The sequence below is a fragment of the Rhinatrema bivittatum genome, chromosome 2 (assembly GCF_901001135.1).
Source record: "Rhinatrema bivittatum chromosome 2, aRhiBiv1.1, whole genome shotgun sequence".
Classification (NCBI taxonomy): Eukaryota; Metazoa; Chordata; class Amphibia; order Gymnophiona; family Rhinatrematidae; genus Rhinatrema; species Rhinatrema bivittatum.
This window is the reverse complement of record NC_042616.1, coordinates 643472389-643488632: the sequence shown is the minus strand read 5'-3', so window position 1 is coordinate 643488632 and position 16244 is coordinate 643472389. Positions and strand designations below refer to the sequence as shown.

General features: G+C 46.4%; 1 protein-coding gene across 3 annotated transcripts in view; it reads left to right on the top strand.

Moving 5' to 3' along the window:
• TOX (thymocyte selection associated high mobility group box) overlaps nt 1-16244 on the top strand; it is a 570927-nt gene that overhangs the window by 543895 nt on the left and 10788 nt on the right. For all 3 annotated transcript variants that reach the window (XM_029591350.1, XM_029591351.1, XM_029591352.1), the window contains exon 7: nt 15510-15896. In XM_029591350.1, the coding sequence (XP_029447210.1) occupies nt 15510-15896 (387 nt within the window). The remainder of the gene's footprint in view (nt 1-15509; nt 15897-16244) is intronic.

The window sequence follows — 16244 nt, the reverse complement described above, 5'->3', positions numbered from 1 at the left end:
TTCACCCCGAGAGGGGCCCGAGCCTGCTGCATCGCCCCAAGAGGGGCCCGAGCCTGCTGCATCGCCTCGAGAGGGGTCCGAGCCTGCTGCATCACCCTGAGAGGGGCCCAAACCTGCTGCTTCACCCCGAGAGGGGTCTGAGCCTGCTACATCGCCCCGAGAGGGGTCCGAGCCTGCTGCACTACGCCGAGAGGGGTCCGAGTCTGCTGCATCACCCCGAGAGGGGCCCAAGCCTGCTGCACTACCCCGAGAGGGGTCCGAGCCTGCTGCACTACCCCGAGAAGAACCTGAGTCTGCTGTGTCGTCCCCGGAGGGGTTCGAACCGGTCCTGCTGTCGTCCCCGGAGGGGCTCGAACCGGTCCTGCTGCCGTCCTCGGAGGAGTCCGAACCGGTCCTGCTGTCATCCCGGAGGGGTCCGAACCAGCCCTACTGATAGACTTTCTGACTCAGCCATCTGAGTCTACTGAACCGGTCCTGCTGCCGCCCCCGGAGGGGCTCGAACCGGTCCTGCTGCCACTCCCAGAGGGGCTCGAACCGGTCCTGCTGCCGTCCCCGGAGGGGTCCAAATCGGTCCTGCTGCCGTCCCCGGAGGGGTCCGAACCGGTCCTACTGACAGACTTTCTGACTCAGCCATCCGAGCCTGCTGAACCGGTCCTGCTGCAGTCCCCGGAGGGGTCCGAACCAGTCCTGCTGCAGTCCCCGGAGGGGTCCGAACCGGGCCTGCCAACAGACTTTGTTACTCAACCATCTGAGCCTGCTGTACCGGTCCAGCTGCCAACTCGGGAGGGGTCCGTACTGGTCCTACTGTCGCTGACCCTGGAGGAGTCTGTGTCGGCCCTGATGCCGACCCTGGAGGGGTCCGGACCAGTCCTGCTGTCGTCTCAGGAGGGATTACGGACTATTTCACTGCCCCAGGTGGGGTTTATGTTCCCCTTGTCACCCCAGGAGGGGTTATGGAAATCTGCACCGCCTCTGCTACCCCAGGAGGGGTCTAACTCTGCCGCCTTGTCCCAGGAGGGGTTATGGACTATGTTGCTGCCCCAGGTTGGGGTTGTGTCTGCCTTATTACTCCAGGAAGGGTTATGGACTGCCTTGCTGCCTCGGGAAGGAGTTGAACCTGCCGCATCGCCCCAGGAGGGGTCTGACTTCATTATTGAGTACCCCCTGCTAAGATGGGACCCAGGAGGAGGGGGAGGCCTTGAGGAGGGGGTACTGTTACGGCTATGGCTGCAGTGCAACCGCCTCACCACCAGGGGTCCCTCTAGTGCTGGCTCTCCTGACAGGCCCAGTCCATCTCCCCTGTCCACTCTATGTTCTGGGCTGTCCCTTATAACCCTGCCTGATAGTTCCCTCGGTGCTTCGGCATCGAGCTCGCCTGGGCTCCCTGCTCTAGCCTTCCTTCCTTGCTTGCTGTGCGTTTGGTCCCTGGACCTTGCCTTGCGCGGCCTTCGGGCCTTATTCCTTGCTTTGCCTTGCCTTGCGCGGCTTTCGGGCCTTATTCATTCCTTGCCTTGCCTTGCGCGGCCTTCGGGCCTTCTTCCTCGCCTTGTACTGTGTGTGCCTTGGGCCTGCTACCTTGTACTGTGTGTGGCCTACGGGCCTTCTGTGTGTTTGTGGCCTATGGGCCTTCTGACCTGCCTTGCCCTGCTTACTGTGTGTGGCCTACGGGCCTTCTGTGTGTGTGTGGCCTACGGGCCTTCTGACCTGCCTTGCCCTGCTTACTGTGTGTGGCCTACGGGCCTTCTGTGTGTGTGTGGTCTACGGGCCTTCTGACCTGCCTTGCCCTGCTTACTGTGTGTGGCCTACGGGCCTTCTGTGTGTGTGTGGTCTACAGGCCTTCTGACCTGCCTTGCCCTGCTTACTCTGTGTGGCCTACGTGTAGCAACGGTAATGAAGACACCTCACACAGGATTCATGGTGAAACGTCTCTCCCGGCATTTGGGAAGGCTGCTCTTTTATTGTAAATGATTACATAGCATTTCATATGATACATACGTCACATATTTTCCTGCTACAATGTTTTCCACCACAAGTGTTTATGCTGACCTTTTACTAAGTAGGTGCAAGTGGGCAGTAGGTGCAAGCGGTCAGTCTGCAGGCAGGGAGGGGGGAGGTCATTAGCTGGTCATTTGTACTAAACTATCTAGGTGTGAAAAACCACATAAATGCAAGTAGGTCATAAACTGCTGCAAGAGCTTTGCACTAAATATGTTTCCTGCTGACTTCCTGTTAGCTGGAGGCTGTTCATATGCTGCGGTCAGAGTATGACATTTTCTTTACACTAAGCGTAGGTCCAGGGAAAAACAGACGTGGGACAGATGTTGGCTCTGTGACGTGGCTTGCCAACAGTCAGAGAGCCAAACTTCTAACCCCTACACCTACGGGCCTTCTGTGTGTGTGTGGCCTATGGGCCTTCTGACCTGCCTTGTCCTGCTTACGGTGTGTGGCCTACGGGCCTTCTGACCTGCCTTGCCCTGCTTACTGTGTGTGGCCTACAGGCCTTCTGTGTGTGTGTGGCCTACGGGCCTTCTGACCTGCCTTGCCCTGACCCAGCCTGAACCCAGACACTGCTATCTGCCGCCTGCCCTGACCCAGCCTGGACCCAGACACTGCTACTTGCCGCCTGCCCTGACCCAGCCTGGACCCAGACACTGCTACTTGCCACCTGCCCTGACCCAGCCTGGACCCAGACACTGGTTCTAGCCATTCCTGTCTCTCTCCACCTGGAGCCACCCTTCTGGGTGGTGTTCACGACTCCTGACCGGAGCCCATTCGTAACAGCTGCCAAGCTAAAGCCTGCAACTATCACCTTCCAACTGAACCAGTATGCCCAAACTGCCATGCTGTTCATCATCCTGGAAGGATCCTGTCTTCCTTGAGACTACATGGTGATTCAACTCTACTATCTTTGGATCCATGAGAACACATGTGCTTCTTCAGTCCATCACCTCAAAAAACTCTCCATATAGCATTACGAGGTCACTGAGTATTCGCCAACTCCTGTGTTTTCCACCAGTGACTTACTTCTATTGGAATGTTCCTCATCGGCTGCACTTGACCATCCATCTGTGGGGTTTCATTACGTACCCATTAGAATTCTCCGCTATCTTCGAGCCTGGTTTCTTGAAGTTCCATCCACCTTATGTGGCTCCTTGACTCAGCCCTAAAGGGAACTTCATCTTCATACTCATCTGGGTATCTCCTTCAACAAAATAGTCCCTTGCATAAGTGCCACAGTGACACTTACTGACCATCAAGTTTCTCTGAGAATGACTTTGTCACCTTGTGAGAGCCTGTAGCAACTCATGGATTGCCCAAGGTGCAAATCTCTCTTCACCCAGCTATAGAGACTTCTCTCCTCTGGTCTTGCAAGCCTGGAAGCAGCAATCCTGAGCTTCTTCATACTTGCCTTCTTCAGCCTTGAACCAACCATTGTCATAAGGTATAGTTGCCTCCAGGATCAACTCTCCACTGACTGTGCAATAGTCATTGGACTTCCTAATTTGATCTTAGTTCTCCTGACACCACTGTTTATCCAAAAGCGAGCGGCACTTGTAAGTTTGTCTACTTACTCTCCTGGAGTTCCACCTTCACATCTATAGAATCCAGCTTGAAGTCTGATTTGTCTTTACCATGCTACCTCCAAGAAGTTGATGCTTGCCTATTTGCCACTCTTGTTTTGACCACCGTAAACCAAGAACCGGTCCTCACTCCAAGATGCTACCTTCAGCTGTTCTTCTGTTCATCTTGGACTCCTTGACTTCGATCTCTGCTACCTTGATCACTAGAAAGTGAGATGCAAGCCTGCTATCCTGAAATCTTGTACCCTGCTTGTTTCATATTTTCAGTGTTTTGCCTACGTCTTGCCTGGATCTTCGACCTTCTACCATGTCTTCAGCTACAGTATTTCCATTGCTACAGTTCCTCACCAAGAACTTCCAACTTCTGTCCTTGGACCATTGATCATCCCCTGACAGCTGTTGATAGGAGGCTTATGGAGGGTATCTTTGAGGGGGTACTGTTGTGGCACTGCCCGTGAGCCGCGGGCAGTCCCCCCACCTACCTCCAGCTGTACGCAGCAAGCCAGGCCGTTGACGCCGTTCTCGAGTGCGGCCCAAGGCTGCCATGTTGCTGGTGCTCCCCGCGGGCTTAGTGCCGCCGTCAGGATTTCTTCGCGGCTCGAAGTCGCTCCTGCAGCCTGCCTTTCTTCACGGCAGGGCTGCCGCCCCCGATGCTGCCATCCTTCAGGCCTCCCATGCAGCAGGGAAGCTGCCGACATGCCTGCTCTCTTCCTGGCCTCTGCATAGGTGCAGGCATGTGCCTCTCCTCGACTTTAAAAGGGCCAGCAGTGGGAAAATCCCCGTGGCCCTCAGGAATGATGTCATCTACCTGTTCCACTTCAGCCCTATAAAATGGCCTTGCTACCATTCCTCAGTACTTTTGGATCGGGTTTGCACAGTGTCTGTGATCTTCCTTCTGATCCAGGTCTTCTGTGGTCTCCTGTGCCTTGATGGATCTTCGTTCCATGTTTCTCGTGTTCCTGAACCTCGTCTCCTTGATGTCCCTCGTCGGAGCTCCCTCGTTGCCTGTCTTCTGTTCCCTATGTTCCAGATGTTCCGTGTCCAGATGTCCTGATGTCCCATGTCCTGAGGTGCCACGTTCCATGTTCCTGATGTCCGATGTTCCTGTCTTGACTTCGTCCATCTCATCTTCAGCTCTTCGTCCAGTTTCCAGGTCCCTCATCTGTCCACCTCTCTTGGCGTGCCATGTCGTGGTCTGAGACCAGCCCATTGCATGGCTGTGTAGGGTGCTTCGTGGTACAAGGCCTTCTTCTCGCCTTCTGTTTTTAAAGCCTTGTTCCTGAGTATCTTGTTCCCGGTCTATGGAGTTCCCTTGTACCTGCATCCGTCCATGCCTAAGACTCTGCCAGAAACTGCTCTGCTGCAGCGTGGTCTGCGACCAGCCACAGGCGGTTGTGTAGGGCGCGCCCCGGTGCAGGCCTCTACTGAATCTTCACCATGTTCCAGTCTCAAGTTCCACATCTTCGCCTGGAGTTCTCACCCAGTACTTTCGCCTGACTCTTGAATTCTTGTCTGAAACTTCTGAGCAACCTGAATCCTTGTCCGAGTCTCCTGAGTATCCTGAATTCTTGTCTGAGTCCTCCGAGTCTTCTGAGTTTCCTGAATCCTAGTCCGAGTCTTCTGAGTATCCTGAGTCCTTGTTTGAATATCCAAGTCATCGTCTGAGTCTCCTGAGTATCCAAGTCTTCATCTGAATTCTCTAAGTATCCTGAGTCTTCGTCCAAGTCTTCATTTTCCTGCCCTCAGCCTCCATCTGGCCTCACGCACTCGTCAGTCCCCAGCGACAGGTTCAGAAGGGATATCGAGTGGCCGGACGGCTACTCTCGAGATCAGCATTGCATGGCTGGATATCATTGGTGTGTGTAGGTCCAGTGGAGGTCTGAGCTTGCCTAGTTCCTGTTCCGGATAATCCTCACCTTGTCTTCGCTCCAGCCTCGCTCCTGCTCCACCCGTGCTCGAACCAGTTCACCTCCAATGGTGGTCTTGTTGCTCCTCACTGAGCCGTGCCACGGCCCAAGGGTTCACTTCCTATTTTAGATGGGACCGGGTCTCCGAGCTCCTAACAAGGCCTGAGGGCGCACTCTGCAACACTAATGCTCTTATTTGCATGGGATTTCCAAATGAGGGTGCTAAGCAGTACTCCCATTTAGGGAAACATGCATTTTCTAGGCGCAAACTCCTTGCTTAATCTGTAATAAGTTTTGCACTTAGAAAATGTGCATTCAAATGCAGGCAGAAATGTGCGCTTAACTGAACACACCTTTTTGCATTGATTTGTCAAAATATGGTGTTAGAATTTGTGACAACTAATGAATTTAGTATAAAAGTGGGACTCTGAACTATTATTGGTTCAATCCACCCAAAATTGTAGCCTCCAGCTCTATTGACAAAAAACTGGTAAACCTCATAAAGAGATGTACTGTGTTTAGTTTGTCTTGATGTAGTAAGGTATTATAAATTCAGAAGTTATTAAAATGTGATATTTCAGATTTGGGAAGCCCATGGAAGACAGAAAAGGCCCAGGGAGAGAGCAAGAATGCTGGTAAAGAGAAATGAAATCATAGGCAACAGGGGAATATTAGCCTTCAAGCATTCAGCACAGAGGAAGGAACTGATAGGAAATACAGACTTTGTATTTGAAATGATGTATCATAAATGAACTTCTAGAGCAAATGGAGCACTGGAGAGCTTTACTACAATAAATGGTATACGGTCCTTCCTAAAGCACTTTCTGTGAATATTTTTTCCTTTTCTTCCAAGAGCAATATGAAGCAATTCTGAGAAGAGATGATTTAATCAACCAGTTGATTAAATGGTGACCTCCAGATATGATTTTCCCATCACCATGCAGACGACCATAATGTGCTTGAAGGAACCTGCAGCATTACATTGTTCTTTTTTTGTAGTGAATTTTGATGGCATTTGCTGCTTCAGGGCTTGCTAGCTTGCAAACTTTCTCCTGCCATTCCTAACCAACAAGGTCAGCTCTTGCAATCGCAATTCCTGGCTAAATCTTCTTTCTTCTGATTGTTACTGTGATTTCTGTAGCAATTACTGGCAAATTCGCCCAACAGTTCCCAAACATTATTCTCCTCATAGTTGCTTGTAATACATTGCAAAGAAGTAGCTTCACAAATTAATTAACATGATGCAATATGATGTATAGATGCCTGTGAAATATTGCTAAAACATATAGGGACAGATGTATTAAGCATTTTTCCTACAGACATAAAATTGGGAAAACCGTTTTGTACTTCAGGCCTATGATCTTTAGGCACCGTGCAATAATTCAGAAATTCATATGGCCAGCAGCAATAATCACAGTCTTACTTTAAAAATGTATTATTGAATTATTTTAAAATTTCTTTAAACCTCTGTACTGAGATTACCGGTGCAAGAAGCCTGGCAACAACCATGTCTGGAAGATAGGTCACAAAACACATCAAACAGGGTGATAATGTATCATTCTGCATACTATATGGCCTTTGTACTAAACTGCTAGGGGTGCGCTTTAATTTTCAAATATGGGAACACCCAGGGAGGGAAATGTCCAGGTGGAGGAAGGAGCGTATTTTCCCCACCCCTGTTGGTTTCTTTTGCATGCCTGTCCCCCCTCAGAGCAAGCATCTCAGAGCTGTGAACCTCTGGCTTTGCCCCCCGCAATGTCAGCAGACACTGCTGCTTGAAAGGGCTGCCCGGAGGCTTTGTGTCATCTCAGGTGTGTCACCAAACAAACGCACCAAAAGGGCATTCTCTTTTATGTGCTTGTTAGTGCATTACTTCAGGTTCATTTACTATAATGTGAATGCCCCCTTTAGTTACTGTCTGATGGACTGCTTGTAAATCATTAGGGGTGGGCATTCGTTTGCAATGTATTGGCAATCCGCAACGTATATGCCATATTTGTTGTATTCGTGGGGGTTACGAAACATATGGCGAACCCCCACGAATATAACGTATCACTAACGAATAAACCCCCACCCTCCTGACCCCCCAACCTGAAAACTTGCCAAAAGTCCCTGGTGGTCCAGCAGGAGTCCTCGAGCGATCTCCTGCACTCGGGCTGTCGGCTGCCGGTATTCAAAATGGCACCGATAGCCCCTGTGACATAGTAAGGGCAAAGGCTATCGGCGCCATTTTGAATATTGGCAGCCGATGGCCCGAGTGCAGGAGATCGCTCCAGGACCCCTGCTGGACCACCAGGCACTTTTGGCAAGTCTTGGGGGGGGGGTCAGGAGGGTGGGGGGTTGTAGTAAATTAAATTTAAAGGGTTGGGATGGGGTTTTTTGGGGGAAACGAATACATATGTAACTAATGAACAGAGCGGGGTCCCCCGAGAATGGATGCAATGGATTTGGGTCCCGACGAATTCGAATACCGAATTGGACGAATCCTTCCCTGATGTACATCCCTATAAATCATCATGAGTTGTTATTCTCAAGCATGATCATGTTGTTGGATTTCTCTGGCTTTTTTTTGTTTGTACAAAGTTCTACTTAGTCTACTTCACATTTAGGCTTTTTTTTTTTTCAAGAGGCTTTTTCTTACACCTTATTTTAAGGAATATTTTATAAATTAAGGAAGTTGTATATTATTTGAGTAAGGTTATTCTGAACAATAAAGGGGTCGATTTTGAGAACTGTATTATTCCCCCAGAGAGAATGTTCAGTTTTTTAAATCTTTGATTTATCTTTCATTTTTATATATCATAATATCTTTATTAAAGGTTATCCAGTTATACATTTACACAAGAACTTCAAGAAACTTGTATCACAATATCCCCCCTCATCAAATTACCCATTTGGTGTGGAGCAGATTGATTTTCATCCATAATCTTTAGCTGGGGAGTCCACAGACGCACTGTGTTTGATTGAATCATGGCTTGAAGAACCTGAAGGAGCTCTCCTGAACCAGACTTCAACCCAGGTTTTTCTTTTTATCATCTCTCCTGTTTTGGGAAGCATGGGGAAATAGCTGGTTACATTTTACTAAAGGTCCAAGTCAGGCTTTGATTAGAGTATATGTTAATTAGGTTTGGGAAGAAAAACAATGATTTTTCTGTGGTTTATTGCCCATCAGATTTAGATTGGACAGTTTCAACTGAATTTGTTGAACTGGCAACCACATGATTTTTGGAATTCTCCAAGTTCATAATCCAGAGTGACTTCAGTGTCCAGGCTAGCATATTAGATGAGAGGAAAGCTCAGATTTTGGTGATGGAAATGGCAGTATTAGATTTTCAGCAGGCTACTATGCCCCCCTCTCATGTGCCTGGCCACATTTTAGATTGTGTTTTGTATTTAAACAATGATTCAAATGTTTTTCATTTTCTAATCTGCTGATTGCCCCAATCATCTGGCTTCACCATTTTTAAGTTTAGTCTTAGTGGATGTCCTATCCTGATTGATGTTACCAGAGAAATATTTTCTGTCCACCTAGGAAAAAGGTTGATCCTGATGAGTTTATAGTCAGGTTTGGGGAGGTAGAAATAGAAACATAATAGGATAGATCCATTATGGATTCTAGTCAGAAGTGGAAGTCTAACAACTCCAATGTTTAACTCTATAGCCCCTGAAGAAAATTTGTCAGATCAGACGGCCTTTCCTTACAACAGAGAGGAATATGAGTGTGAAGGGTAGTGTGGGTATGAGCCCTTTGTACTGCGGCGTAGTTGATGTAGACTCATAGGCAAATCTACAAGGCCTACACTGACAGCTGGTGAACGTGCCCTGTAGCGGGAAAGATTGGAGCTTCACCTATACCAGCCGCCTTCCCCACAGGTTGAGCCTTTGGAGCCTGGCAACCAGAAGGTCTTAGGCGAGTCCCTAGTGCAGTGGCTAGAGCAAGAGTCCAATAGTCAGGGCAGGCAATAGACAGACGGAGAGAGACCAAAGTCAGGGCAAATGGCAGACAAGTGTGGTCAGGTCCAGGCAAGATCTGGGTGGACGAAGACACACTGAAGACACTGGAAAGGCTGGACAATGATGGCAGGATGAGGCAGGCTGGAGAAGACATGGAAGACTGGATGAGACAGGCAGGGCTGGGGAGGACAAGGCTGGATGAGGCAAGGCTGGATGAATCAGGTAAGGCTGGATGAGGAAGGCAAGGCAGGAGAAGACAAGGCTGGACACGCAGGAACTCAGGATCATTGGCAACATGCACTGCAATGCAGGAGACCTGTTGATGTGAAGTCACGGAGTGAGAGCAGTGTTTAAATAGGGTTGGCTCTTCTGACATCATCACTGGGCACAGCAGGGCTTTCCTCCCACTAGCCCTTTAGGTATGACTGAGCAGCCCGCATGTGTACTTATGGGACCACAGAATTAATCAAGATAGTGGCAGCATTGGAGCCGCATCAGAAACCGAAGCCTGTAGCACTGTTGCAGCATTTCCTGCTGCATCAGAGGAACCTTATTGGAGATGGAGTATGTAGGGTTGGATGTAATGGGTCCTGTGACTATCCATCACAACAATGAGAAATGAAACAAGAAAAACGGCATTTGGAGGATCATGATCTAAATCACATATGGAAGCTGATACATCTTTGGTTCTTCTATCACAGACAGCAAAGCTGCATTTATGGAAGCTAGACTAAGGGCATGATTTATTAAGACTTTTCTCCCATTCTTGTCCATGCTTAGGACCTGATTTTCAAAAGCATTTACATGTTTAAAAATGGATTTTACACATGTAATGCAATTTATCCAAGTAAGTGGGTTTTTGAAAATTGCTGCAATTTATACCATTGAATTATCCATAGTATTTACCCATGTAAGTGTACTGTATGCGGGCAAATGGCTTTTGAAAATTGCTACAATAGTAGTTACATTTACACGTGTAAATTCTTTTGAACATTACCCCCTTTTATAAATGAGGCTCTAAGAATGAGGAGACTACTAATAAATCTAGATAGCTATTCTCAGTATTAGAGAGTTTAGTTAACCATACAAACAGCATTTTTACCTATTTCTCATTAAATTGAGATAACTATTTGTCACTTTATTGATAAAATTGTGATGATTAATCAGGTTAGTTCTTCCATTACAACTTCTTGTGTTATCTACCTCACAGCTACTGCTCCTATTTTTTTTTTATATCATGGAACCCATTTTGAACCATTTGATGTTCAAGATGCTATTGCTTTACTAAAGATAGCTTGGCCATCACCCTGTTTGCTGGATCCATATCCTTCAATTCTGATCAAGACTTCAAGTGATGTTTTCAGATTTTTCTTAACAAATATTAACTTTTCACTATTAAAATCTGAGTTTCCAAGTATTTGTAAATATGCATCTCTGGATGCTAAACTGGTTAAGAATTATTGGTGTATAGTGAATCTGCCATTATTGTCCAAGTTAATTGAGTGGGCAGTGCTAGGTCAGCTACAGTAATTTTTGACTAGGAATAATTGTTTGGACACGCAATTCAACTTCCATTGATATTAATGATGGCGATATCATTAATCAACAATCTACAGCTAAATCTAGATCAGGGAACATCCTCATTCCTGATTTTGTTGAACTTGACTGCTACCTTTGACACAGTTGATCATAAGATTATAGGGATGTGCAATCATATTTCCCAAATTAGGCAATTTCAATGAATGGAATGGTTCAGGAGAACCGAAAAGCGATTGAATTTTTTCCGAAATTTCAGAAAAAATTCATTTTCGGGTTAGCGCTCACTAACTTCCCGATAATGCGCACTAACTCTGCCATGTTAGTGCGCACTAACCCGAAAATCGGGGCTCCTGAAAAAAAAAACCCAAACCACGGGAAAAACGAAATTCCCACGGGGGGGGGGGCCAAAACGAAGCCCGACACGAAATTCTAACGTGAAGCACATCTTTAAAGATTATTATTAAGACTTGATGATAGTGTCAGGGGTAGACTTGTGTAATGGTTTGAGGGCTCCTTGTTCAGTAGAACTCGCTTTGTTCTTTGGAGGAGAGGGGCTTCTGCTCCTGCTCTACTTAAATACAGAGTTTCTTAAGGGGCAATTTTTTCCCCCAACTCTATTCAATATTTGTCCCTCCCCATTGTTAAAAATTATTAGGTCACTTAGCATTATCCTACAATGTTGTACAATGACCTACAAATTTACTGTACTCAGACTGGGGATTTATTTGATTTTATTGTCGGGTTTATTATTTCTTTCATTTCTTTATTTATTTTTTACAATTGTATATTCCACACATATATTACGTTCACAGCGGATACCATAAAAAAATATATAAATTAAAAACTCAGCCAAAATCAAACAACACCTAATCAAAATTTCTAACTGGATGCGGATTAATAAATTATCCCTCAATCCTGTTAAGGCAGAGATTCTTTAGTTTAGTAAAACAGATGCTACTATCTTAGACTCCTAAATTATTTTAGATGGGAGATTACTTAGTTTTAAACATTTTGTAGAAAGCCTGGGGCTATTTTAGATCCTGAACTCAATCTTGATAAGCATATTCTTATTATTTCACAGAATGCATGGAATGTACTTCATTTAATCTGCCACATCAAAATGTTGTTTACCAGCTCTCAACTTAAACTGATTTTACAGGCTCTCGTACTTTCTAAGATTGACTTGTAAATAAATTCCTCTTCTTAGGTCTCCCAGTGAAAACGTTATCCAATTTACAATTCATTCAAAATGCTGCTGCAGGGATAATCTTCCCAGTATTAGCCAACTTTCATTGGCTTCCCATTTTATTCAAGGCCCAGTTTAAGGTTCTTGCATGATATGGGCCCAGCCTATTTGGCTGATGAATTGAAGCCTTATAACTTGATTCATTCTCTCAGGTCTGTTAATGACTTTTGATTGCATCCCCTCTCCTATGGAGTACAGATGGGCCTGTACTCTTACAGAGCACCCTTTTAATAGACAGAAGGCTAGCTGATTCCAGTCGTGTCTCCAGTCCCCTCTAGAATGAGCCAGTAGCCAAATAATACAGATCAGTCAGCATCATTTTCACCCAAACAGATAAGCAGTGAGAGTAGACTATATAGGAAATCATTTATCTACATCAGAGGCTTATGGGCCAAATCCAGCTCACTGGACCATTTTATCCTGCCCCCATGTCTGTTAAAAAAAAATGAATGCAAAACTTAATGTAGAAACTCCTTTGATTCTCTAGCAGTGTAGGATTAAACCACATTTTCTTCTGAGAGGAAACATAAAAACATTAGTGTGGTTGTATAGCTCCCCCAAGTGGAAGAGAGTTAAGGTAGGTTCCTCTGATATATAAAGCCAGAACACCATTTTAAGTTGTGGATTTTCTGTTTCCTTTTACAGGAGCAGCATGCCATGAATGTCCTCTGATTTTCTGTTGGCTAAAGCCTTAAGTTCTCCATGGAGACTTATATCGTGGATATGGGAGTTTCTTTCTACCCTCCCTATCCCTTTTATATTTTTTAATCTGACTAAAGTTCTGAGTAACTAGGGACTCGGTTATTTTTTGTTTTCTGCTCTATTAACAATGGGAGAGGTTCCCTTCGTCGATGAGGAATCTGAGATCTTTGGAATCTGTAGAGGGTCCATCCCAACTCCTTTCTCCCCTTGCTCTTTTAAAGGGAGAAAGGAGTTGGGATGGACCCTTAATAGGGTCCAAGAACATCTTCTAAAGATTTTGGGAAAAAAGAAGTAACTGCATTATCACTCTAATACTAAAAGGGAGAAGCAGAGAATAACTAGTGCCATTCAGGTACTCTGAAGAGATGAAGGAGTATAAAAAAAACTACCTGGCGAGGTTGGAGATAAAAGACTATGAGTTGAATTTTAAAAGCCCAAAGTGCACATACATTAGGGGATGTGAAGAGAAGTTGGGCTCATACACACCAAGCAGATTTTAAAAGTTGTTGAGATACACACATAACTCCCACAGCGTGCACATCTCGAAAGTTTTCAAAAAGGGGCAGGACATGGGCATTTCGGTGCGTGATCTAAGATGTGCGTGTAAATACTGAGGTGACCTGGCATGAGCCGAGGCTCCCTGCTGTGTAAATTTACTTCTGCTATGGATGACATGTAAGTTAAAAAAGAAAGAAAACTAGACAGATCTACAGAGGTTTAAGGGTCAGGGCTAACGGGGGGGAGTGAAAGCTATCAAACCAGGAGGGACTGGAGAATATATTTCTTAACTGGGTGAACTGTCTATGAACTGGTAAAACTGGGAATGGCATGGGCGCAAAACCTTTTTTAAATCCCCAATTTACGCGGTAGAAGTGGATTTGCACACACTTGGACGCACGCACAAAGTGTGAAAAAGGTTTTGTGATAAACTGCAATAAAATAATAAAATAAAATGGGGCGGATTTTAAAAGCCCTGCTCACGTAAATCCGCCCGGATTTACGCGAGCAGGGCCTTACGCGCCGGCGCGCCTATTTTCCATAGGCCTGCCGGCGCACGCAGAGCCCCGGGACTCGCGTAAGTCCCGGGGTTTTTTGTCGGGGGCGTGTCGGGGCAGGGCCGATCGATGCGGCGTTTTGGGGGTGGGACGCGGCATTTCGGGGGCGGGCCCGGGGATGTGGTTTCGGCCCGGGGCGGTCCGGGGGCGTGGCTCCGCCCTCCGGAACCGCCCCGGGTTGCGTCTCGGCGTGCCAGCGGCCCGCTAGCGCGCGGGGATTTACTTCTCCCTCCGGGAGGCGTAAATCCGCGGACAAAGGTAGGGGGATTTAGATAGGGCCGGGGGGGTGGGTTAGGTAGAGGAAGGGAGGGGAAGGTGAGGGGAGGGCGAAAGAGAGTTCCCTCCGAGGCCGCTCCGATTTCGAAGCGGCCTCGGAGGGAACGGAGGCAGGCTGCGCGGCTCGGCGCACGCCGGCTGCCCAAAATCGGCAGCCTTGTGAGCGCCGATCCTGGATTTTAGCAGATACGCGCGGCTACGCGCGTATCTGCTAAAATCCAGCGTACTTTTGTTTGCGCCTGGAGCGCAAACAAAAGTACGCGAACGCGCCGTTTTTAAAAATCTACCCCAAAATGTCAGAGGAGGAAGATTCTTTGATGTGGAGTCCAGAGGAAGGCTTGACTACATAGTCAGGCCTTGCTTTTTTTTCTGGAAAGTGATGTAGGAAGTTGGTGTAATCCTTTCCACTTTGCCTAATTAAGGGGGTCATTTATCAAAGTGGTATATGGCATTTTTGCATGCGTTAAGGTGTTTTCGCATGCAAAAAACACCTTTAAAGCATGTGAAAACGCCATTAATGCATGCGAAAGCACCATAACGTTTGGTACAATGCAAATGAGAAAAAGGGGAGGATATTTTGGCCAAGTAGGCTGGGCTCACAGTTTTGTGAATCTGTATCGCACAGCTTTAACGCAAATTTTAATTACACCTTGGGAGAAAGAGAGAGAGAGAGAGAGCCTAGCCATAATGCCCTCACACTAGATTGGTATTTATATCTCTATGGGAGGCCCAAAATATTGAATATATAGTAAAGATGTCAGAAAATTACTGCCAAGGCAGCAGAAGGGTGTCTTAGCTAATGCACAATGGCGACACCCAGTGACTAGACTTAGAGTCCATGATTACAGGACTCCAAAAGTAGCCCTGGTACATGGCCCTCAACTGAGGACTGTGGCTACGATGAGTGGGCTAGGATAGACTGGAGGGGATAAAGCATGGTGAAAAATATCCCTGGATCCCAGTTCTGATTTTGATTGTGCTAGAAGCCGAAAGGAACCGAAAGCCCCCCAAAATAACCTTTCGTCTGAAACACTGAATATGCTACAGGTATACTAACAGGACTTCTTTACATGAAAATATGTAATAGGGTCCCTAAGAATAGTAGGTATTGTATGATATAAGGACTAATAATGAATATTTGAAAAGAAGGAATGTTAGTATTTCATAAATTGTGTAGAATCTTCTAAAGCAATGAATAACAAAGGTAACAGTGTTATAAGGCTTGAAATATTGTCTGCTTTCTCAACAGAGCTACAGCGAACCTGTTGATGTTAAGACACCTCAGCCCTCTCAAATGATGAATTCCAAGCAGTCAGTGTTTCATGGGCAAGCACAGGCCCATTCGGCACTGTATCTCAATTCCCCCTACCACCAGCAGCCGGGAATGAATCCTCACATACCTGCCATGCACCCTAGTCTCCCCAGGAACATAGCCCCCAAGCCCAACAACCAAATGCCAGTGACTGTTTCCATAGCAAACATGGCAGTGTCCCCACCACCTCCGATTCAGATAAGCCCACCGATCCACCAGCATCTCAATATGCAGCAGCACCAGAATATTACAATGCAGCAGTCCCTTGGAAGCCAACTACAAATGCAGGTCCAGCCTGCTTTACATTCACCCACAATGCAGCAGGTTCGTCCTCAATTATTTTCTTTGGTGACATTTTGTGGTTGCTCATTGTTAACCATTGTCATATAGTTTATGGGGCTTTTGACATAAGAAATGATATAGCTCTATTATGTAAATGAATTCAGGAAATTTGGTTATGGCTCTTTTTATATCTTTTTTTCCTGTATTTTCAAATTCCAGGTAGGTTTTTTTAATTATTATTATTAAAAATGCAACAGCACTTTCCTGTGCTTACTTTATGCATTGTTTGTCCCAACATTTTTATTGCATTCACAGTACGAGTTTCTTTAAATAGGTCCTTGAGTTCTCATGACAGATGACAACAGTTAGTTCTGAATACTGCTATTTGAT